Here is a 22,168-nt window from a genome sequence, read left to right on the forward strand (position 1 = left end):
ACTCTCAATGGACTCAGCCCTGAACCCAGCCCTTTGCACCTGCACCTGCTCACTTCTGGGTCTGGGCTCAGGGGTTAAATCTCAGCGGCAAGGGGAGAGTCTAGCTCCCAGGCTGCTGATGTCAGTTGTCCTCATGGGGCATGTCCCAGGGCTTGGTCAGGGCCAGCAGCCCCTGGGGGGGCCTGGGCGAGGTCTGCGTTCTCCTGGTGAATTCCCTGATGTGCTACAGGCACCGTCTCCCCACCCAGGCTTGGTGGCAAGTGGGGACTCAGGATGCAACCCATCCCCCTTCCAGGCAGATCTGGCTCTGTCCCCACTCGGTCCCCCTTATAACCCTTTGCTGGGAGGGGGCCTGGGCATGAAGTAGACTTTTCCAAAAGCATCTGGGCTGCTTTGACCTTATCTGGAAACTCCCAAGTGGGAGGTGGGTGATCGCCTCCAAGACTTGTACACGTGTGCAAATAAATATGTACAAGGATCTATGCACAACATCATTTACACAGGAATACAAAACAAAAAAAACTGTACAATCTGAATGTCTAGCCACATGCGACTGGTTAAATACATGCAATAAGGACTAGTTAATCAACGGACAACTAAGTGGTGAGAAGAATGGAATAGATCTGTACATGTAAGATAGCCAAGATACACTGTTAAATAAAAATATCAAGTAGCAAAATAGATCTCAACTGTGTAATTAAAAAACACACTTATGAGTGGAAAAAACTGGAGGAATGGCTAGAAACCTTTACCCCACCAGGTGCACCCAGAGAAGGACCTGAGGGCCAGTAGAGAAGGACTGCCTTCCTGAGTGTGGCTTCCTCATGTTTCCATCTTTTTCCTCTTTAGAAAGTGCAATTTAAAAGCTAGTGTAGGGCTTCCCTGGTGGCGCAGTGGCTGACAGTCCGCCTGCCGACGCAGGGGACGTGGGTTCGTGCCCCGGTCCGGGAGGATCCCACGTGCCGCGGAGCGGCTGGGCCCGTGAGCCGTGGCCGCTGAGCCTGTGCGTCCGGAGCCTGTGCCCCGCAACGGGAGAGGCCACAACAGTGAGAGGCCCGCCTACCGCAAAAAATAAAAATAAAAATAAAATTAAACATAAAATCTAGCGTAGAAAGTGCTGAAAGTTCAGCATCCATTTCCCAAAGCTCTCAGTGCCCTCTCCTCGGGCAGTTTATGAACTGGTTGTCCAGTCGGAACATCCCCCCAACCAGGCAGCCTCCTCGCCATGACCTGTGCCAAGGCTGGTGCAGGACCTGCGCAGCCAGAACCGCACGTGGGGGCCTGCTCCTGTCCTCGGCCGGCAGACATTTAACGGGGCTGGAGTTGCTCAGGCCGTTGGGCTTTCACAACAAGGAGGAGTCTGCGGTGCGCCCGAGGATGCATCCTGTCCTCTCCTTGGGCCTCTGCGCGCTCCGTCTCCCTCCTGGATCGCCTGCCACGAGCGCCCACGTGTTCTTCCTGCTTCACTCCCTGCCATTCGGCGGGGTCCTGGGTGGGAAAGTCGCTTCCTCTCAGTCAGAGATAAGGTGTCTTTGTGTCTACACTGCCTGGGCGGGGGAGGGAACTTTAAAGATGTCTGTGCAAGTCTCTTATCTTGGAATTCCTGGGGTCCTGCTTTCCCGTGGCTGTCAGATGGTTATTGTGTATAGGGTAGGGGGCCCGAGGGTACACACTAAACTAAGCCAACAGCACACTGGGTGAAGAAGGCCAAATCCTGAATACATGGGAATTATTCATACCTCTTCTCTCTTTTCTTCTACTAGCAGACGCTTGATCATCTCTTTATTTATACTTCAAGGAGAGTTAGCCAGGGATGGTGAAATTCACACAATTAACCTAAGATGAAATCTTGTTAAAATCAGAAACTGACACCAAAGGCTGAAGAGGAAGTGGAGGAGGATGCTGCTATTTTTAGCTGTGGATTTAAATTCCCCTGTTTCCCTGTAATTTCCCCCTAGCTAATTACAGGTCCACATCCCTTCCTTTCCTCTGATTCCTCCTTGTAAGTCTCAACTCCTATGGATACTACAGCCACACAATTTCTTGGCAAATTAAAGCTCCTTTCATGCATTTAAAGCATTCTTTCAGTCTTTAATCTCCTGTGTGAAAGTTACAAGTTTGCTATGAATTTCTTAGAAACTTGTATTTCATAAGCATCGATATGTAACCCAATGTGTAAATGTCACACAAGCCATGCTTAGATTCTGGCTTTTCAAATAATGGTGTGATGATGACAGCTAACTTTTATTGTGTCCTTGCATTTTATGGATGTGTCATTTAATTAGAATAACCGTATCAGGAAAGCATCTTTATTTCCATTTACAGATGAGGGAAAAGGCACAGCAGGTAAGTGACCTGTCCATGGTCCTGAAACCTAGACGTGGTGAAGCTGACATTCTAACCCCAGACTCAGATTGGAGACCACATTCCTAACCACTCTCCCATCTAATTACCAAACTCTCAGTTCATCTGACGATGTTCACAAGAGGTCAGGCCAAGCATCCAAGGCACCGCGCTGCTGAGCTGGGCCAGGGATCACAGAGCAGCATCCGTGGTCAGAAGCAGAGGCCTGGTGCCTGGGCTTTGACTGGAGCCTAGTGCTGCTTAGAGGTCACAGGTGTTTCTCCCACCCACTCCTGTATGACCCCACCTTTTCTCTCCCAGGACCTCAAACACTACTCTGCACTCTTCCCTCTGGCGGCTGACCTTGCTATTTATTTCCCTGAGAGAAGAGTGCAATTGGAATAGACTTCCACATGCTCCTTGTGCAGAGCTGTGTCCCCCTAACTTCACATGTTGAACTGCTAATACCCAGTATTTCAGAATGTGACTGCATTTGGAGACGGGTCTTTAAAGAGGTGATTAAGTTAAATGAGGTCATGGGTGGGCCCTGATCCAATGTGACCAGTGTCCTTATAAGAAGAGGAGATCAGGACACAGACACACACAGAGGGACGGCTGTATGAGGACATGGGGAGAAGACAGCCATCTGCGTGTCAAGGAGACAGGCCTCAGGAGCAATGACCCTGTCCACACTTTGATCTCAGACTTCCAGCCTCCAGAATTGTGAGAAGATAAATTTCTGTTGCTTAAGCTGTCCAGTCTGGGGTACTACTCTGTTATGGTGGCCCCAGGAAATGAACAGACACAGACCAGCACCTCTATCCCCTCCCTGAACCTGGACCCATGCATGCTATCCCTCCTGCATTAGGGAATAATGGCTTTTTTCTGCCCCTTTAAAACACCAACAAATATACAAACTGCCAGTGTTTCATTAGCACGGAGTAAAGGATGTTTCTAAACTTTGATTTACTTTCACAGATTTAGAATTGTTTTCTTCAGAAAAATCCTCTTTCCCCTTCAGGAGCCCCCTTGGTCCAGCTCTCCAGACACTTGGGATGACCTCCAGCAGGCGGGAGTCTCGCTCCGTTTCCACGAAAGGATGCCAACTCCGATCATCTGTTGTTTGACTTCAGCCCGTAATAAGGAAAATCGTCATTTTAGGCTCTTGTTGAAACCTTTGCTGGCTCCACTGGCATGCTGTATCTAATGACCAGCTCCGCAAGGGGGAGGGAAAGGGCCCTGATTTGCAGCATTTGCCGATTTCCATGGTGTAAATGCTCCCAGCACGGCCGATCTCAGCTACCCGCGTGAGGTCACTGAACAAGGAGCAGCACGTCGTTGTAAAGGACACGTACGTAGACTCAAGGAAAGTATAATAAAATAATTAGGACACGATGGCTTTTCAGTAGTTTTTACCTTTAAAGAATATAGTTTAATTAAGTGTAAGTTTATGTAATTTAGTTTTGCATAGTGTTGTGTTTAACAACCGGCTTTGCAAAATCCCTAACAATCAACAGCTTCCTTTCACAAGCCAGTGCCAGGGCTCTCCGGCACACCACTGGATGGTCATCACTTACCCAAACTCTAAAGCCCATTTGTTTCTTTAGAGTGTAGATTTTATACTTGTATTATGCCGGGTCATTAGAGAACTGTGTATTTGGACCGTATAATTCCTTTTGATTGAACAATATTCGAAGCCCCTTCCTACGTCAAGGGAATCCCCCACCCTATGGAGCAGGGAGTCTACCCCATGAAAGAAGTGGAAAATAGCACTCGCTTCCTTGGCGGCTCAGCTGTGTGCGCATGACCCAGGCTCTGCCAGTTAGCCACATCCAGGGCCCAGATAGGAGAAGTCTGAGAAGTGACCAGCGTCAGATAAGCCGTGGATGGGCTGTGTGTCTGCACTCAGAAATGGCGTACTGGTGTCTTCAAGGGACCAGCTCTTGACTGGGGCATCTTTCTTTCCAGTCTGGTTCTCTGGTCCTCCTGGAGATTTTGCAAAGTACCTGGTATTTTTTCTCTTCCTTTTTAAAGACTAAACTTTACATTTTTGATTCACAGCAAAGTTTCAAAGAGAGGAAGAGTTCCTGTGTTCCCCGTACCCAGGCTCCCTCGCTGTCTTCCTCTTACTTACGGTACATTTATCACAACCAACGGACTAATGTTGATATATTATTATCCTTAGCCTCCTCTAAGGCCTGAGATAATTTTCCAAACTTCCCTTGTTTTTGATGACCTTGATAACTGAAGGGAGTACTGGTCTGGTATTTTGTAGAATGCTGTTCAATGTGAGTTCGTCCGACATTTTTCTCATGGTTGGACTGAGGGTGTGCGTTTTGGGAGAAAGGCCTCATGGGTGAAGGGCCGTTCTCATCACCGCACATCAAAGGTGCACGCTGTCAACGTGACTCGCCTCTGACGGCGCTCACACTGACACCCAGGTTTCTCCACCACAGTTACTTTACTTTTCTTTCTCTTGTCTGTTCTTTGGGTGCGGGTCACTAAGTCTAGCGACACTCAGGGGTGTGGAGGTAAGTTCCACTTTTTTGTGGGGGAGAATTTACCTAAATTAATATTTGTTTATATCAGTACTGACTCATGAATATTTACTTTATACTTTAATTCTAACCCAAGACTTTGCTATTTATTTTGATGTTCCCATTATTTTTGCTTTGGCCATTGGGAACTCGTTCAGTTTGGCGCCTGTGTCCCCGTCATACCCCTATACCTTCATCATTTTGGTTTTTGATCACTTTTTTTTTTTTTGCAGCACCGTGAGACTTGTGGGATTTTAGGTCCCTGACCAGCGATCAAACCCTGGGCCCTGGCAGTGAGAGCACTGAGTCCCAGCCAGTGGACCGCCGGGGAATTCCCTTGATCACTTTCCTATTTTCTGGCACTAGGAGATGCTCCAGGCTCATCTTGTATACTTCTTGCCCCAGCCCTAGAATCAGCCACCTCCCAAGGAACCATGGCTCTTTATTAGAGAATGGAATTAGAAAGCATATCGTGTCTGCCTGTCTTTCTGTCTGTCTGTCTACCTCTCTTTCGTGTCTGTCTCTCTGTGTCCCCCATTGCCCTGTTCCTCTGGAGAGCCCTGACCACTACCCCACTCCTGCAGACCCAGCGGCAGGGGGAGCCTGTACTTATCAGTGTGCTTGAGCACATACTCGGGCACACAAGTGAGGGCAGGATAATTTCGGGGGAAGGGGAAGTGAGTGGTTAGGGCAGAATGTCCAACAGGGGGACGTGGGAGTTTTCCTCTGTGTCACCCACGATGAAGCCAGGTTGTGGTTTTATTGCGTGGCGAGGGGCAACAGTACTGTGGAAAGGACAGGAGTTAGTGAATCAGGTGGATCTGGCTTTGAATGTGGACTACGTGAACTAGGTGAGGTCGCTTACCCTCTCCTCAGTGTCATCAGTGGTGAAAGGGAGCCGACAATACCTACTTCACAGAGTTATTGTGATGGTTAAATTACATAATGCACGTGAGACCCCTGGAATGTACTGGTTATTCTACAAAAGCTAGTTCCCACCACCCTCTCTCCCTCTCTCTCTCTCATTCACACATTCAGTTCTTTATCTAAGAAAGATTTATTGAGCTCCTAATACTTGCCAGGCACTGTGCTTGGTGTTGGAAAATAGTGAACCAGACAAATTAGACTGGACAGAAAACAAAGCCATACAGAAATAATTTGAGTGGTCCTGTTTCGAGGAAAATAAAACAAGGTGAACTGAGCAAGCACCTGGGTTGGTCTCCGATGGCCTCTCTGCGTGGATAACATTCATGCTGTGGTGTAAGTGACAAGGGGGCAGTTGTGGCCCCGGGGACGCGCACGCTGGGCCGAGCGGACAGAAGGGCACAGGCAGTGGGGCCGTGGTAGGAGGCTGAGGAGGTGGGCGAGGCAGGGTCCGGGCTCCCTGCAGGTCTCCATGAGAGGTTAGGGTTTGAGTCTAAGAGAGATGGGAAGCTGGGGATGGGGCGGGGGTGGGTGGGAGGGAGAAGTCTGACTTCCGTGCTTATCTCTTGGGCTGGACTGGTGGGGGGCAGACGAGGGTCTGGGAAGAGGGGATGTGGGGAGATGGCTCAGGCCACTTGAGGGTGGCTCTGGCCAGGAGGCAGCAGAGGGGCTGTGAGAAGTGGCTGACCTGGGACGTGCTTTGGTGGGAGAGGTGACAATTCTTGGTGACGGGTGGGCTTTGGGGTGTGAGGGGCGGCATGCAACTCAGGATGATGCTCGGGTTTGAAGCCAAGCAACCAATGCCCATGCTCTTCTTCCTCTGACCGTGAAAACTCCAGCGGAAACACAGGGTTGTGTGGAAAGCTTCTAAATTAACTTTTAAGGCCATAAACAGCGTTTTGAAAGGACCTTAGGCATCAGTAACTGAAGCGAGGCTCAAAAGGCCACACCTGGACTTCCCTGGTGGCGCAGTGGTTGAGAATCCGCCTGCTAATGCAGGGGACACGGGTTCGAGCCCTGGTCCGAGAAGATCCCACATGCTGTGGAGCAACTAAGCCCGTGCGCCACAACTACTGAGCCTGTGTTCTAGAGCCCGCGAGCCACAACTGCTGAAGCCCGCGCACCTAGAACCCGTGCTCCACAAGAGAAGCCACCGCAATGAGAAGCCCATGCACTGTAACAAAGAGTAGCCTCCACTCGCCACAACTAGAGAAAGCCCGTGCAACAAAGACCTAACGCAGACAAAAATAAATAAAAATTAAAAAAACAAATTAAAAAAAAAAAAAGGCCACACCTGGCAGAGCTGGAACCTGGTTTCCAGAATCCTTGCTTGGTGTTGACTCCACTCTAAGATGCTCCCTTTAGCAAGGGGTCAAGCTGAGGCAAAGAACCCACACTTTAGGCTACCAGACTAAGAGTGTTGCCTCTGAAAACAATTCCTTTATTTAAATAGTGAACAGACATAGTTTACACAACATATACAATGCCTAAACAACAACGCAGCAAGGCGCTGTGACCCCGTCCCCACTCCACACGTTTAAGAAACGAGCGTTACCACTCCCTTCGCAGCCCTCTGAATGCCTCTGCCCAATCTCTCCTCTGACCTTCCTTTTTAGAGGTTTATCACTGCTCTTCTTTATAATTCTATCACACGTTTGAATCCCTAAGTAATATCCTGTTTAGTTCTGCATGGCTTTGAACTTTATGTAAGTGGAATCATACTGTATGCATTCTTCTGTGACCTTTTTTTTTGCTCAGTGCTGTTGTAGAGACTCACCCATATTGTTGCTTGCAGCTGTGGTTCGTGCATTTTTCACGCCAGGGTAAAATTCCAGTACGTGAACACATCACAGTTTGTTTACACTTTCCACTGTAGATGGACCGCTGGCTTGTTTCTAGACTTTTGCTTGTTTATCTCTCTTGCTGTGAGTATCTGGATAAAGGAAAAAAAGAAGCCCTTTAATAGAGGCTGGAAGGAATTCAGCTTACATGTGAACATTGCTTGGCTTGGTTTTGTATGGGGCATAAAGACAAGAAAAAAAATTGGTCTCTATGTCCTTATGCCTCAAAACTTTGATGTCATTGTAATCAAGAGAATCAAAGCAAGGCCCAGTGGAATGAAGGAAACCATCCTGAATTTTGGCAGGTTCAAAGACACGTCGTGATAGTGAAACTGGAGTACATAGTAACAAGCAGCATTCTCATTTGTGGACACGTGAGTCGTAATGCTGCACACACGGGCAACGTCCATACAATTATCTACCTTGGTATAGAAATCTGAAGACTTACTGAAGTTTGAAGAAGTCTTTGGGGAATTTCTCAGGGCAACCAAACTATTGACCAATAAATACTCGTAAACTGTCTCCTTTGGGCAAAGCATTCTAATAGGTATTGCAGGAAATACACGGAGGTTTACACGATGCAGGAAGAGATACTCCAGACCTTAAAGAGCTTGTACTCTGACTGGATAGACACACATCCGTGAAATGCTGAGGTTAAATATAAGGTCATGTGTGCCAAGTGTCAGGTGGATGGCTGTATGTTCTCTGTTTTCCTCCTGTAAGCGCCCCCAGAGCAGGGGCTGAAGCAGTATTCTTTCCATGGTGTGTTCATGATTTTGAATGAATGAGTGAATGAAGAGACTGGAATGGCCAGGAAAGCCTTTGTGGAGAAGGAAGGTCTTGGTGTGGAAAGTAGAGAGTGGTAGCGTGGAATCTGAAGAGGAGGAAAGAGGGTATGGAATGGGTAAAAGTTCCGGGCCTTGGCAATGGGAAGGCCCAGGGGATTGGAGAGAGGAGGAAGCCAGCCTGCAGGAAAGGGTTCTTTAGAGAGAGAAGCGGGAACAGTTGGAAGGGCAGGGTGGGGCCCCAAAGTCAAGGTCTTGAATGCCAGTTCAAGAGTCTGATTTTTTCTAAAGGTAATGAGAATACTGCATTGCAGTGCTTTCAGCAGACGGGAAGAACTGTGTTTTGGGGAAATTCATGTTTTAGGGGTGTGTGGAAAAGAGGGTGTCAGCTGGGGTGACAGAGATAACTGGGACACCCCTTACCAGCTTGGGTGGGACGATTTTACACAATGGCAGTTGCAGGGTGCCCAGGGTCCGTGAGAAGGGGCAAGCCCTAACGCACAAGCACTTCTCAACAGCTTCGTATTTTCTAGTGTCCCTTTGGCCAAAGCAAGTCACATGTCCAGGCCCAGATTCAAGGGTGGAAAACAGGCTCCACTCCTTGCTGGGAGGAGGGGCAAAGTCACAAGGCAAAGGGCTGAGTGTACAGGGAAGAGCTTATGGGCATTTTTGAGGTCTGCTACCCTGGGCTAAGTGTTGTAAGTACCAAACACAGGGCAACAACTAAGATCAAAGGTGAGCGAACCTTTACAGACAGCTGCATAAAAGAAGCCAAAAAGGTCTAGATGACTAGAGTGCTCGGTTAGAAAGATCAGAAATGCCACATTTACTGACTTTCTGGATTATGTGTCTAAATGTCACATCTTAAAATCAGATCTCATTACCCTCTGATTTGGAGAGATTACCCCAGAAATTATCCAGGTCACTTCATGCAGGTATTTAACCCAGCTCTCAGAAACTGGGTGTTCAGAAAAACAGATACTTCTTTATCTTTCCCAGGTTCTTTAGGGTTCAGAGACTTTAAAAAAATAGAGATGAACACTGAATTTAACCAGTTGAAAATTATTCCTGGATTCTTATCAGCCTATGGCAGCAGCAGTACTGGCTCAGAACAAGCCTCATGTTCTCCTCAAGTCCCCACCACCATTTTCTGGCATAAGGCATTATAGGCACAGTATGTGGAGGCCTACAAGCTTTTCAGGGGCCATAGAAAAAAAAAGTTGGAGTCGTGAAAAAAGTTTTAATTCAAAATCACAAAAAGATACTTCAAAATCTAAATTAACATGTATCATAAAAATAATTTGAAAGTAATTTGTAGATTTTCTCGCTTCTTAAGAATTCTCAGAGATGCCAAACGTCATAGCCAATAGCAATTTAAGTGACTTTCTTATACGCCCAAAATCCAAAAGTAAAATGATAAATATTCCTTCAAATTCATTTTCATTGCAAACAACAAAAAAGTACTTAATGCAGAATCGGGGTGAATTACAGTAAGTCCCCTACATATGAACCTTCAAGTTGCGAACTTTCAAAGATGTGAACGTGTGTTGGAACGTCCAATCAGGTAAGTTAGTTCACGTGTCTGGCGTACATTGTCACGTGCGTGCATCCTCTACAAGTGGTTGTGCTTTTGTGTACTCTACTGTACAGTAGAGTACTGTACTGTATAGAGTACAGTACTACAGTACCTTAATTTCAAGCCCAGTATGTCTGGAAGCAAGAGTGTAACAGCAGCGGTGAAGAGCCAATTGTGTTAGTTGGTTACCTAGGCTAACTTCTTGGACTTAACGAACCAATTAGATTTGCTAACGCTCTCCAACGTAACTCATGTGTAGGTAGGGGACTTATGTACTGTGTGTGGCATGTTTGGCCGTCCCCAAAGTAACGGATCATGGAGGCTCTCAGGACGGTCATGTAACCTCCCTAGTACCGGGCCGCCCGCGGATTTGGCAAGGGCCTCACGTTCAGGGCTATCTACATTTTCCAGGTGGGGAAGTCCAAGGCCAGCGGCAGCCCAACCGCTTATCAGACCCAGAGAAGCCAGGTTTCCGGGGTTTCCGCCCAAAGCGCGTCCAGAAACAACCAGTTTCCGACCTTTTACTTACTTTGGCGGAGTGACAGTTCCCGCGGGAGGCCTCCTGCTGGCCGCCGCCTAGGGCTCTGCAGGCGGGGCTCGTGCTGGTGAGGAACGCTGACTGCTGCGGCCATACAGGATAAACGCCTGCTAACCCGGCGCGCCGGCCCGCCCACCTCCGTTAGTTCACCCTCACCGCGGGGGGAGCACACGCCCGGAGACCCGACCCCAACCGCTGGCTCCTCACCGCGCTCCCTGCGGAAATTCGCCTGCGCCCGCCGGCCGCCGCTTCCCGGAGGCGTGGCCCGCCAAGCCCCGCCCTGCATGCCCCGCCCCTCAGCCTCAGGCCCCTCAGGCGTCGCGGCGCGCTCCTCTGACGCGCGGCGCCTTCCTCTGACGTTAAGCCCCGCCCCCGCCCCGCCCCGCCCCGGTTCGCGCGGCGCCCGCCCTCAGCAGCCCGAGCGGCTTCTTCTGAGGCGGCGGCTGAGGTAGCGCCCGGTGTCTTGGTCGCGGTCTCTGCAGCGGCAGGTTGCTACCGTCCCGGCCGGCGAGGCGGCCGTCCAGCCCCTCGGGCCGGCAGGCGATGGTGCGGTGGAGTGCGCGGACGCGGGTGGCGTGGCGGCGGGCATGAAGGAGGATGGAAGGGCAGGACGAGGTGTCGGCGCGGGAGCAGCACTTCCACAGCCAAGTGCGGGAGTCCACGGTGAGCGCCCTCTGCCCGCCTCCTCCCAGCCTGCCGCCCGCCTGTCCCTCCCCTCCCCTTCCCCCTCGCGGCCCTCCTGGTCTCCCCTGTACCGCTTCCCCGCCCCCGCCCCTCCGGCTCGCGCCGCGTCCCTCCCCCAGGCTCCGCCCCCCGCCCTGCGCCCACCTGCTCTCAGTGCTGGGCGCGGTTCCGTCGAGTCACCTGTCCGGCCCCCGGGAGTGCTTCGGGGCCTCCTGCGCCCTCCTCCCCCAGGGCTCTTCCCGGGCCGGGTTGGCGGCGTCGGCCCTCCAGGCGGTGGACGACGGTCCCGCGGCCCGCGCGTCGTGGCCTGGCACCTTCCTGGCCTGGCACGGTAGACAGGTGTGCGGGCGGGTGTCTGGCGGGACCTGGGTGGCCCCGCGCAGGTGCCGGGGAGGGGCCGGGCTCGCTTTCCCAGCCCGACTAGTCACCTCGGCCAGGTTAGCGCCCACCTTTCCGCCCCTCACCCGTCGCTCTCCTCCCCTCTTGGGCTGAGCCCGAAACCTTGCGTTTGGGTGTAAAGGCCGGCGATGGGTGGGATTGAGGGCCTGGGCAGAAGTCCTCTGTGCCCTGGAAGCAGCTTCTGAAGGAAGTCATCCTTTCTTTTTCTTCTGTGCTGCTGGCAGGGGTCGGGAAGCAGGCTCGGCTGTAGGAGTCTACGTTGATGTTTTTACCTTTTCCTGGTGCACTAGAACACGTTGTGGTTGTGTTTGTTTATGTTTTCATAGCAATGTAAAATATATACATGTTGTGCATTTGTGTTTACCCCTCCCCTCTTCTAACTAACTTCTCTTAAATTCAGTCAGTCTCTTGGTTGTTGAGAATTGCCTGGTTTGTGTAGTTCTTGATCTAGAAAATTGAGAATCACTTTGCGAAGTCATATCTTGGAATTAAGAAGTATAAATTCCGAACTGGTGGACTCTGCTGCGGCATATTAGTTTAAAGTTTTAAATTGAAGCTAAAATAAAAAGAAGTACATCATCATACATGTCCAGCTCGAAGCACCTTAAACACACCTGTGTAATTCTGAACACAGACTGTGAAACACAATTATTATTAGCATGTCAGAGGCCCATCCCTTTTCCCCGTCCAGTTGCTCTCCACTCCACCAAGAGTAAGCACTGTCCTGGCTTTAGTAGATTAGCTTAGTTTTGAACTTTTATGTAAATGGAGCCTTACAGTATGCCGTCTTTTGTGTCCAATTTCCTTCACTCAACAGCGTTTGTGAAATTCCTCTGTGTTGTATGTAGTTGCAGTTCACCCCGAATGCCGTAGTTGTGTGACTATACTACAATTTATGTTTATTTCACTGTTGGTGGGCACTTAAGTAATTTTCAGGTTTTGGTTACTAGTATTCTTTTTTTTTTTTTGCGGTACGCGGGCCTCTCACTGTTGTGGCCTCTCCCGTTGCGGAGCACAGGCTCCAGACGCGCAGGCTCAGCGGCCACGGCTCACGAGCCCAGCCGCTCCGCGGCACGTGGGATCTTCCCGAACCGGGGCACGAACCCGCGTCCCCTGCATCGGCAGGCGGACTCTCCACCACTGCGCCACCAGGGAAGTCCACGAGTATTCTTGTACATGTCTTCTGGTGAACATGTGGACGCATTTGTTAGGTCCATACCTAAGCATGGAACCTCTAGGTTATAGGTTGTGGGTTTGTTCATCTTTAGTAGATACTTTTAAACAGTTTGCCAGAGTGGGTTGTACCAATTTACACTCCCACCAGCTCTGTAGGAGAGGCGTGATTTGCTTCCCGTCTGTAGGACACTTAGTATTTTCTGTTTTTCAAAAAAATTTTAGCCATTCTGGTAAGTGTCATGGTATTTGTTGCACAAAAGACTTTATTAGCATTTTCCTGATGATAATGAATTTCAGCACCTTTTCATATGTGTATTGGCCATTTGGAAATCTTCTATTGTGAAGAGTCTTCAGGTCCTTTTCCCTTTTTTTTTTTTTTTTTTTTGTGGTACGCAGGCCTCTTACTGTTGTGGCCTCTCCCATTGCGGAGCAGAGGCTCCGGACGCACATGCTCAGTGGCCATGGCTCACAGGCCCAGCCGCTCTGCGGCACGTGGGATCTTCCCGGACCGGGGCATGAACCCGTGTGCCCTGCATCGGCAGGCGGATTCTCAACCACTGCGCCACCAGGGAAACCCCCCATTTTTAAACTTACTTATTTTTTGAAAATAAGTAACAGCCTATCTTTTTTTTTAATTGCATATTTTAAAAACAAATTTATTTATTTATTTATTTTCCTTACATTTTTTGGTTGCGTTGGGGTCGTAGTTGCCACACACGGTGTCTTTCGTTGCGGCGCGCGGGCTTCTCTCTAGTTGTGGCGCGCGGGCTCCAGAGCACGTGGGCTATGTAGTTTGCGCCACGCGGGCTCTCTCGTTGGGGCGCGCGAGCTCAGTAGTTATGGCGCGCGGGCTTAGTTCCCCCGCGGCATGTAGGATCCTAGTTCCCCCACCAGGGATCGAATCCGCGTCTCCTGCATTGGAAGGTGGATTCTTTACCACTGGATCTCCGGGGAAATCCCTTGTTTATCTTTTTAATATTGATTTGCGAGAGTTGTTTATGTTTTCTCCATATGATACTTTGGTCATGTATATGTATATATATGTGTATACATATGCATACATGTGTGTCTGTGTATATATATATAGTAAATCTTTTTTTAATTCTGTGGATGCTTTTTCACTTGCTTAATGATATCTTCTAATGAGCAGAAATTCTTAATTTTAATATAGTTCACTTTATTAGAATTTTGTTTTATTATCAGTATGTTTTATGTCCTGTTTAAGAAATTTTTGCTTACTCCAAGGTAAGGAAGATGTCCTCTTGTGCTTTTCTCTAAATGGTTTATTGATTTACTCCTCCCATTTAAACCTACAGTTCTTCTGGAATTTATTTTTTGTGTATGTTGTAAAGTAGGATTCGTATATATTTTTTTCACATGGATGTCCAATTGCTTCAGCACCATTTATGACCTTAGCCACAAATTAGGTATAACTGTATATTTGTGGGGTTTAATTTTGATTCTATGCTGTTTCATTGGCCTGTTTGTTTTTGGCTTTATTTTAAATTAATCGGATATTCTCTTATTTGGATTGAGAAAAGGACCCACATTATAGTAGCCAGGAGCTTTATTTTTGTGTAGTACCCTAGAAACAATCAGTTTTGGCACTGATTCTAGAATTCCTTAGTTCTGCTCCTCCTCACCCCTGCTTCTCCTGGACCAGCACCCTTGGGTGGTGGGTATACTCCACTCTGCAAAATCAGTGCAGACAGTGACCAAGCTTAGTGAATTTCCAGTCTTTGTCTTTCCTTCCTCAAAGTATTCATATTTAGAGTGAGTATAAATGCTTGATTTTTCTCTAGGACTTGTTGCCAATTCTTTTATTTTTTAATCTTTTTAATTAAACAAAATCAAAAAAATTTTAAGTTTTATATTATAGTCGATTTACAGTGTTGTGCTAGTTTCAGGTATACAGCAAAGTGATTCATTTATACATATATCCATTCTTTTTCAAATGCTTCTCCCATATAGGTTATTACAGAGTATTGAGTAGAGTTCCCTGTGCTGCACAGTAGGTCTTTGTTGATTATCTATTTTATATATACTCGTGTGTGTTTGTTAATCCCAAACTTCTAATTTATCCCTCCCACGCCCCCCCCCCCTTTGGTAACCGTAAGTTTGTTTTCGAAGTCTGTGAGTCTGTTTCTGTTTTGTAAATAAGTTCATTTGTATCATTTTTTTAAAGAGTCCACATATAAGTGATATCATATGACATTTGTCTTTCTCTATCTGACTTCACTTAATGCGATAATCTCTAGGTCCATCCATGTTGCTGCAAATGGCATTATTTCATTCTTTTTTTATGGCTGAGAAAATATCCCATTGTATATATGTACCACATCTTATTTATCCATTTTTCTGGTGATGGACATCTGGGTTGCTTCCATGTCTTTGCTATTGTAAATAGTGCTGCAGTGAATATTGGGGTTCATGTATCATTTAGAACTATGGTTTTCTCTGGATACACGCCCAGAAGTGGGATTTCTGGGTCATATAGTAGTTCTATTTTTAGTTTTTTAAGGAACTCCCATACTGTTCTCCATAGTGGTTGTACCAATTTACATTCCCACCAACAGGGCAACAGGGTTCCCTTTTCTCCACATCCTCTCCAGCATTTGTTGTTTGTAGACTTTTTGATGATGGCCATTCTGACCAATGTGAGGTGATACCTCATTGTAGTTTTGATTTGCATTTCTCTAATAATTAGTGATGTTGAGCATCTTTGGCCACCTGTATGTCTTCTTGGGAGAAATGTCTGTTGAGATCTTCTGTCCATTTTTTTGATTGGGTTGTTTGTTTTTGTGGTATAGAGCTGCATAAGCTGTTTGTATATTTTGGAGATTAATTCCTTGTCGGTTGCTTCATTTGCAAATATTTTCTCCCATTTCTGTGGGTTCTCTTTTTGTTTTGTTTATGGTTTCCTTTGCTGTGCAAAAGCTTTTAAGTTTAGTTAGGTCTCGTTTATTTTTGTTTTTATTTTTGTTACTCTAGGAGATGGATCCAAAAAGATATTGCTGCAACTTATTATTATTATTTTTTAAAATGTTTATTTATTTGGTTACACTGGGTCTTAGTTGCGGCAGGTGGATTCCTTAGTTGCGGCTTGCTGGCTCCTTAGTTGCAGCACGTGGGCTCCTTAGTTGCGGCTCTCCTGCTCCCCAGTTGTGGCATGCAAACTCTTAGTTGTGGCATGCATGTGGGATCTGGTTCCCAGACCAGGTATCGAACCCAGGCCCCCTGCATTGGGAGTGTAGAGTCTTATCCACTGCGCCACCAGGGAAATCCCAGATACTGCTGCAATTTATGTCAAAGAGTATTCTGCCTATGTTTTCTTCTAACAGTTTTATAGTATCTGGCCTTACATTTAGGTTTGTGTATGGTGTTAGGGAATATTCTAATTTCATTCTTTTACATGTAGCTGTCCAGTTTTCCTAGCACCACTTACTGAAGAGATTGTCTTTTCTCCATCGTATATTCTTACCTTCTTTGCCGTAGATTAATTGGCCATAGGTGTGTGAGTTTACTCCTGGGCTTTCGGTCCTGTTCCATTGATCTATATTTCTGTTTTTTTGTGCCAGTACCATACTGTTTTGATTACTGTAGCTTTCTAGTATAATCTGAAGTCAGGAGGCCTGATACCTCCAACTCCATTTTTCTTTCTCAGGATTGCTTTGGCTATTTGGGGCCTTTTATGTTTCCATACAAATTAAAAATTTTTTTTGGTTCCAGTTCTGTGAAAAATGCCATTGGTAATTGGATAGGGATTGCATTGAATCTGTAGATTGCCTTGGGTAGAATAGTCATTTTGACAGTATTGATTCTTCCAATCCAAGGACACAGTATATCTATCCATCTGTGTCATCTTCAATTTCTTTCATCAGCATCTTATAGTTTTCAGAGTACAGGTCTTTTGCCTTCTTAGGTAGGTTTATTTCTAGGTATTTTATTCTTTTCAATGTGATGGTAGATGGGATTGTTTCCTTAATTTCTCTTTCTGATCTTTCGTTTTTAGTGTATAGGAATGCAGGAGATTTCCGTGTGTTAATTTTGTATCCTGCAACTTTACTGAATTCTTTGATGAGCTCTAGTAGTTTTCTGGCAGCATCTTTATGATTTTCTATGTGTAGTATCATGTCATCTGCAAACAGTGACAGTTCTACTTCTTTTCCAATTTGGATTCCTGTTATTTCTTTTTCTTCTCTGATTGCCATGGCCTCAGTTCTTTTAACTATTCAACTCTTTTTGGTTTTGCTCAAAAGATAAAATATATGTAACCTTCAATTTACCATTTTAAAGTGTGCAGTTCAGGGCTTCCCTGGTGGCGCAGTGGTTGAGAGTCCGCCTGCCAATGCAGGGAACATGGGTTCATGCCCTGGTCTGGGAAGATCCCACATGCCGTGGAGCAGCTGGGCCCGTGAGCCATGGCTGCTGAGCCTGCGTGTCTGGAGCCTGTGCTCCGCAGTGGGAGAGGCCACAACAGTGAGAGGCCCGCGTACTGCAAAAAAAAAAATAATAAATAAAAATTAAAAAGTGTGCAGTCCAGTGACATGAAGTACATTCGCATTGTTGTGCGACCATCACCACCATCCATCTCCAGAACTTTTTCGTCATTCCAAACTGAAAGTGTCTCCTTTGATCAGTAACTCCCCGTTCCTCTCTCCTTCTGGTAATCACCATTCTACTTTCTATCTCTCTAAATTTTATTGGGTTGGCCAAAAAGTTCGTTCGTTTTTTCCCCCCGTAAGAAGGCTCTATTAGTGCTTAGTTGTCTTTAACTTCATTCGAAACGGTTTTGTTAGATTGTATTGTGACAGCTGTCATATCAGCGTACATTTAAGAAAAACATCAAAATTGGTGAATTTTTGTGTAGCCATTTTAATATTGAAGGTGGAAGGAAAAAAGCAACATTTTTGGCATATTATGCTTTATTGTTTCAAGAAAGGTAAAAATGCACCTAAAACCCCAAAAAAGATTTGTGCAGTGTATGGAGAAGGTGCTGTGACTGATCGAATGTGTCAAAAGTTGTTTGCGAAGTTTCGTGCTGGAGATTTCTCGCTGGACGATGCTCCACGGTCTGGTAGCCCAGTTGAAGTTGATAGCGATCAAATCGAGACATTAATTGAGAACAATTAACCTTTTATCTCGTGAGAGATAGCCGACGGTACTCAAAATATCCAAAGCAAGCACTGAAAATCATTTGTATCAGCTTGGTTATGTTGATCGCTTTGATGTTTGGGTTCCACATAAGTTCAGTGAAAAAAACCTTCTTGACTGTACTTCCTCATGCGATTCTCTACTTAAACATAATGAAAACGTTCCGCTTTTAAAACAAATTGTGACTGTCAATGAAAAGTGGATACTGTGCAATAAAGTGGAACAGAAGAGATGGTGGGGCAAGCAAAATGAACCACCACCAACCACACCAAAGGCCGGTGTTCATCCAAAGAAGGTGATGTTGTGTATATGGTGGGATTGGATGGGAGTCCTCTATTATGAGCTCCTCCCGGAAAACCAAACGATTAATTCTAACAAGTACTGCTCCCAGTTAGACCAACTGAAAGTAGCACTCGATGAAAAGCATCCAGAATTAGTCAACAGAAAACACATAATCTTCCATCAGGATAGTGCAAGACTGCATGTTTCTTTGATGACCAGGCAAAAACTGTTAGCTTGGCTGGGAAGATCTGATTCATCCTCCATATTCACCAGACATTGCACCTTCGGATTTCCATTTATTTTGGTCTTTACAAAATTCTCTTAATGGAAAAAATTTCAATTCCCTGGAAGACTGTAAAAGGCATCTGGAACAGCTCTTTGCTCAAAAAGATAAAGTTTTAAGAAGTTGGAATTATGAAGTTGCCTGAAAAATGGCAGAACGTAGTGGAACAAAGTGGTGAATATGTTGTTCAATAAAGTTCTTGGTGAAAATGAAAGATATGTCTTTTATTTTTACTTAAAAACCAAGGGAACTTTTTGGTCCAGGTATCTCATGTAAGTGGAGTTATACAAGATTTGTTCTTTTGTGTCTGGCTTATTTCACTTAGCATAATGCTTTCAAGTTTCATCTATGTTGAAGCATGTGTCAGAATTTCCTTCCTTTTTAAGGCTGGATAATATTCTGTTGTGTGTATATACCATGTTTTGCTTATCCATTCATCCGTCAGTGGACATTTGGGTTGCTTTCTGGCTACTGTGAATAATGCTGCTATGAACATGTTTGAATACTCGAATGAATGAATGAATGAATATTTGTTCCAGACCTTGCTTTCAATTCTTTTAGGTATATACCCAGAATTGGAATTGTTGGATCACGTGGTAATCCTATGTTTAATTTTTTGAGAAGCTGCCATATTTTCCACAGTGGCTGGACCATTTTACATTCTCAACAGTAATGTGCCAGGGTTTCAGTTTTTCCATATCTTCACCAACACATGTTGTTCTCTGTTTTTTTTAACAATAATAGTTACCCTAGTGGGTGTGCAGTGGTAGCTCATTATGGTTTTGATTTGTGTTTCCCTGATGATTAGTGACGTTGAGCATTGTTTCATGTGCTTTTGGACATTTGTATATTTTCTTTGAGGAAATGTCTATCTAAGTCCTTTGCCCATTTTTGAATTGGGTTGTTTTGTTGTTGAGTTTTAGGAGTTCTTAATATATTCTGGATGTTAATTCCTTTGTGATTTGAAAATATTTTCTCCCATTCTGTAGGTTGCCTTTAAAAAATCTATTTATAGTGTTCTTTGGTGGACTAAAACTTTAAATTTTTATTTAGTCCAATTTATGTATTTTTTGTCACTGTTGCCTGTGTTTTTGGTGTTATATCCAAGAAATCATTGCTAAATTCAATGTCATGAAGGTTTTTCCTTATGTTTTCTTCTAAGAGTTGTGTAGTTTTAACTTACATTTATGAGGTCTTTGATCTGTTTTGAGTTAATTTTTGTATGTGGTATAGTGTTTGACTTTTAAATGCTCATGTAATTATTTTACTTTCTCTTTAATATTATGACTATCTCAGAGTTTTCTTGTTAGTTACTATAATGGTTACATTTAGCTGCTACTATCAGCTAAATGTAATGATCCATTTCCTTTCTTCCTTTTGCTGTCTTTTTTCCTTTTCCTTTTGGACTTCAGGTGCACAGAATTGGATTATTTTAAATCCTTGGTTCACACACAAACTTTTCATTTGTTTGTCTGTGACCTTCTTTTGATTAACCTGTTTTTAAATAATATATACACATGAACCATCACCCAGGATTCTAAAGCGTTGACTCTAGCTTATTAATACCCATCAGGAGAGCTGAAACATTGACAGTGATTTATATGTACCTATTTCTTATGCTGCCATAGTTGCACAGCAACATTTTTCTTTCAGTACGTCTGTTCTTTGGATACATTTATTTAGATATCTTCAAAGTGGTTATCTTACATTGATGCCACTTTCGCCAATATAGTTAAAATGATCACAGATTAATATACGACTGTACTAAAAAGTCTCCATAATCCCTTCACTAAATTAGTAAGAAATAACATTTATCGAGTACTAACCAGGTTATCTTATTTGAAGATAATAACCCTGTGAAATAGGTACTTCACAGCACCTGTCACAGTGTGCGATAGAGCCAAAGTTTGAATCCAGGCAGGCTCATCCCACAGCCTGTACTCTGTTTACAGCCTATAAGGTTTAAACTTCCACCATGACAGGGTTCAGTGGCATCCAACTAGGTCAGTTACATAAAATGGAGAGTTGGCTTACTGTAAGGCTGATGAAAGGACCAAGGAGAGCCTGTGAAGCTAGCTGGTGGGAGCTTTGGGATCTGGCTGCATCATCTAAATTCTTCCTTATCCTAGTTGTGGACAAAACTCCCTCACTTGGCTGTAATGTATTTGGGGACAATTCTAGGGTTGACTGGGACTTTTACAACATTAGAGGTTTTAGGACCCTGCCATTTATTTGGCTCCCTTTTGGCTAAATAGGAGTGGGGAAAAGTGGGGGTACCAGGAATCATCCTCCACCTGCTGCTTCCTTGGGTGAGGTTACCTGCCTTTTCCTACCACGGTCTTGTCCTCACCTCCATGGCTTACTCCTTGTGCTAGAGCTTAAAACTTTAGTCCTTTTCTCTTGAGAATAGGGGTTGGGCAGAAGATGGAGCCAATTACCACTGTTGTACATAAATTTGGAATTCAGTTGTCTGGGGATCCATAGTCTTTTCTGACCTTTGTCATTGTTCTTCAGCCAAAGACCCCCAGGAACACACTTGTAGTTGGATAAGTCAGGTTTATTGCATGTTTACAGTGAGGGAAGATGCATACCATGGGGGACTGTGAGGCATCTCAGTAAGAGAGTATTATAAAACAACTTTTTAAGATAGGATTTGGGCTTGTGTTAGGTGATTTGGGAAGAGTTAATGCAAGTCAAGTGGGGCTTTGATCTGTATTGGATGCTGTTAGGAAGCAGAGATAATTCTATGACTGGATATCTTAATAGATCTTATCTTGAAGGAGAAAGATTTGAGTGAGGCTAACACTGTAATTGGTAGAGATGTAAGTCATTCTTACTAGCCAGTGTGGGGAAATGTTTGGTCATTTTTATGATTTGGACAGTGTTCATGTTTCTCATCTTTGTTGAGGCATGACTACAGAGTGGTCTTATTCTTTATCCATTATGGTCATAGAGTGGCCTTCTCTGATGTTAATGTTCTCTGAAGTTGTTTATTTTCCATGGGAGAATCATCAAGTCCTAGCTGTGAGTACCTGGCTGTGAGTTGCTAGCCAGTTTGAAGGTTGCTTCAAGGGCTATTGATAGTAGCACGCCAGCTCCCAGATGCAGGGGATGCTTTTCCCTTTCTCATTGTGGTCATAAAATCTTAGAGTGGATGGTGTAGTAGATATAAATCCAATAGCCAATATATATGGAGATGATTTTACAGTATTGGTGAACAAAGAAGATGGGATAGAGGTATAGAGAATTCTTTGTATTTGAGTTTGCTGAACTTGGGTTAAATCGATTTCCCTTGGTAGGTGGTACAGTGGCCCATAACGATGTCCACGTGGTATTCTCTGGAGCCTGTGAATATGTTACCTTACGTGGCAGAAGTGCTTTGCAGATGTGATTATGTTAAGGGGAAGATTATCCTGGATTATTTGGGTGAGTGCAATCACAAGGGTCCTTATAAGAGGGAGGCAGGAGGGTCAGAGTTTGAGAAGATGTGACGACAACCAGAGGTTGGGGTGATGCACTTTGAAGGTGGAGGAAGGAGCCACAAGTCAAGGAATGTGGGCGGCCTCCAGAGTCTGGGAAAGACTAGGACATGGATTTTCCCTTAAGAGTTTCCAGAAGAAACTAACCCTGCTGATACCTTGCTTTT

At 45.3% G+C, this 22,168-nt stretch overlaps 1 protein-coding gene and 1 long non-coding RNA gene across 8 annotated transcripts in view; one reads left to right on the forward strand and one right to left on the reverse strand.

The window, feature by feature from the left end:
- Window positions 1–10,811, reverse strand: part of LOC131762267 (uncharacterized) — a 38,111-nt gene extending 27,300 nt beyond the window's left edge. For all 3 annotated transcript variants that reach the window (XR_010842026.1, XR_010842024.1, XR_010842025.1), the window contains exons 1-2: window positions 10,536–10,811; window positions 7,582–7,737 (exon numbers count right to left, since the gene is read on the reverse strand). This is a non-coding gene — a long non-coding RNA (uncharacterized lncRNA). The remainder of the gene's footprint in view (window positions 1–7,581; window positions 7,738–10,535) is intronic.
- A 46-nt stretch (window positions 10,812–10,857) lies between these two features.
- Window positions 10,858–22,168, forward strand: part of LMBR1 (limb development membrane protein 1) — a 144,379-nt gene continuing 133,068 nt past the window's right edge. The window contains exon 1 of one of the 5 annotated variants that reach the window (XM_059073697.2): window positions 10,858–11,207. In XM_059073697.2, coding sequence (XP_058929680.1) covers window positions 11,142–11,207 — 66 coding nt within the window. In that variant the 5' untranslated portion in view covers window positions 10,858–11,141. Of the gene's footprint in view, window positions 11,208–11,376; window positions 11,568–22,168 lie in introns of those variants that run through there. The other 4 variants (XM_059073702.2, XM_067041753.1, XM_059073704.2 and 1 more) reach the window with 4 other exon arrangements.

The sequence above is a fragment of the Kogia breviceps genome, chromosome 9 (genome assembly GCF_026419965.1).
Source record: "Kogia breviceps isolate mKogBre1 chromosome 9, mKogBre1 haplotype 1, whole genome shotgun sequence".
Lineage (NCBI taxonomy): Eukaryota > Metazoa > Chordata > Mammalia > Artiodactyla > Physeteridae > Kogia > Kogia breviceps.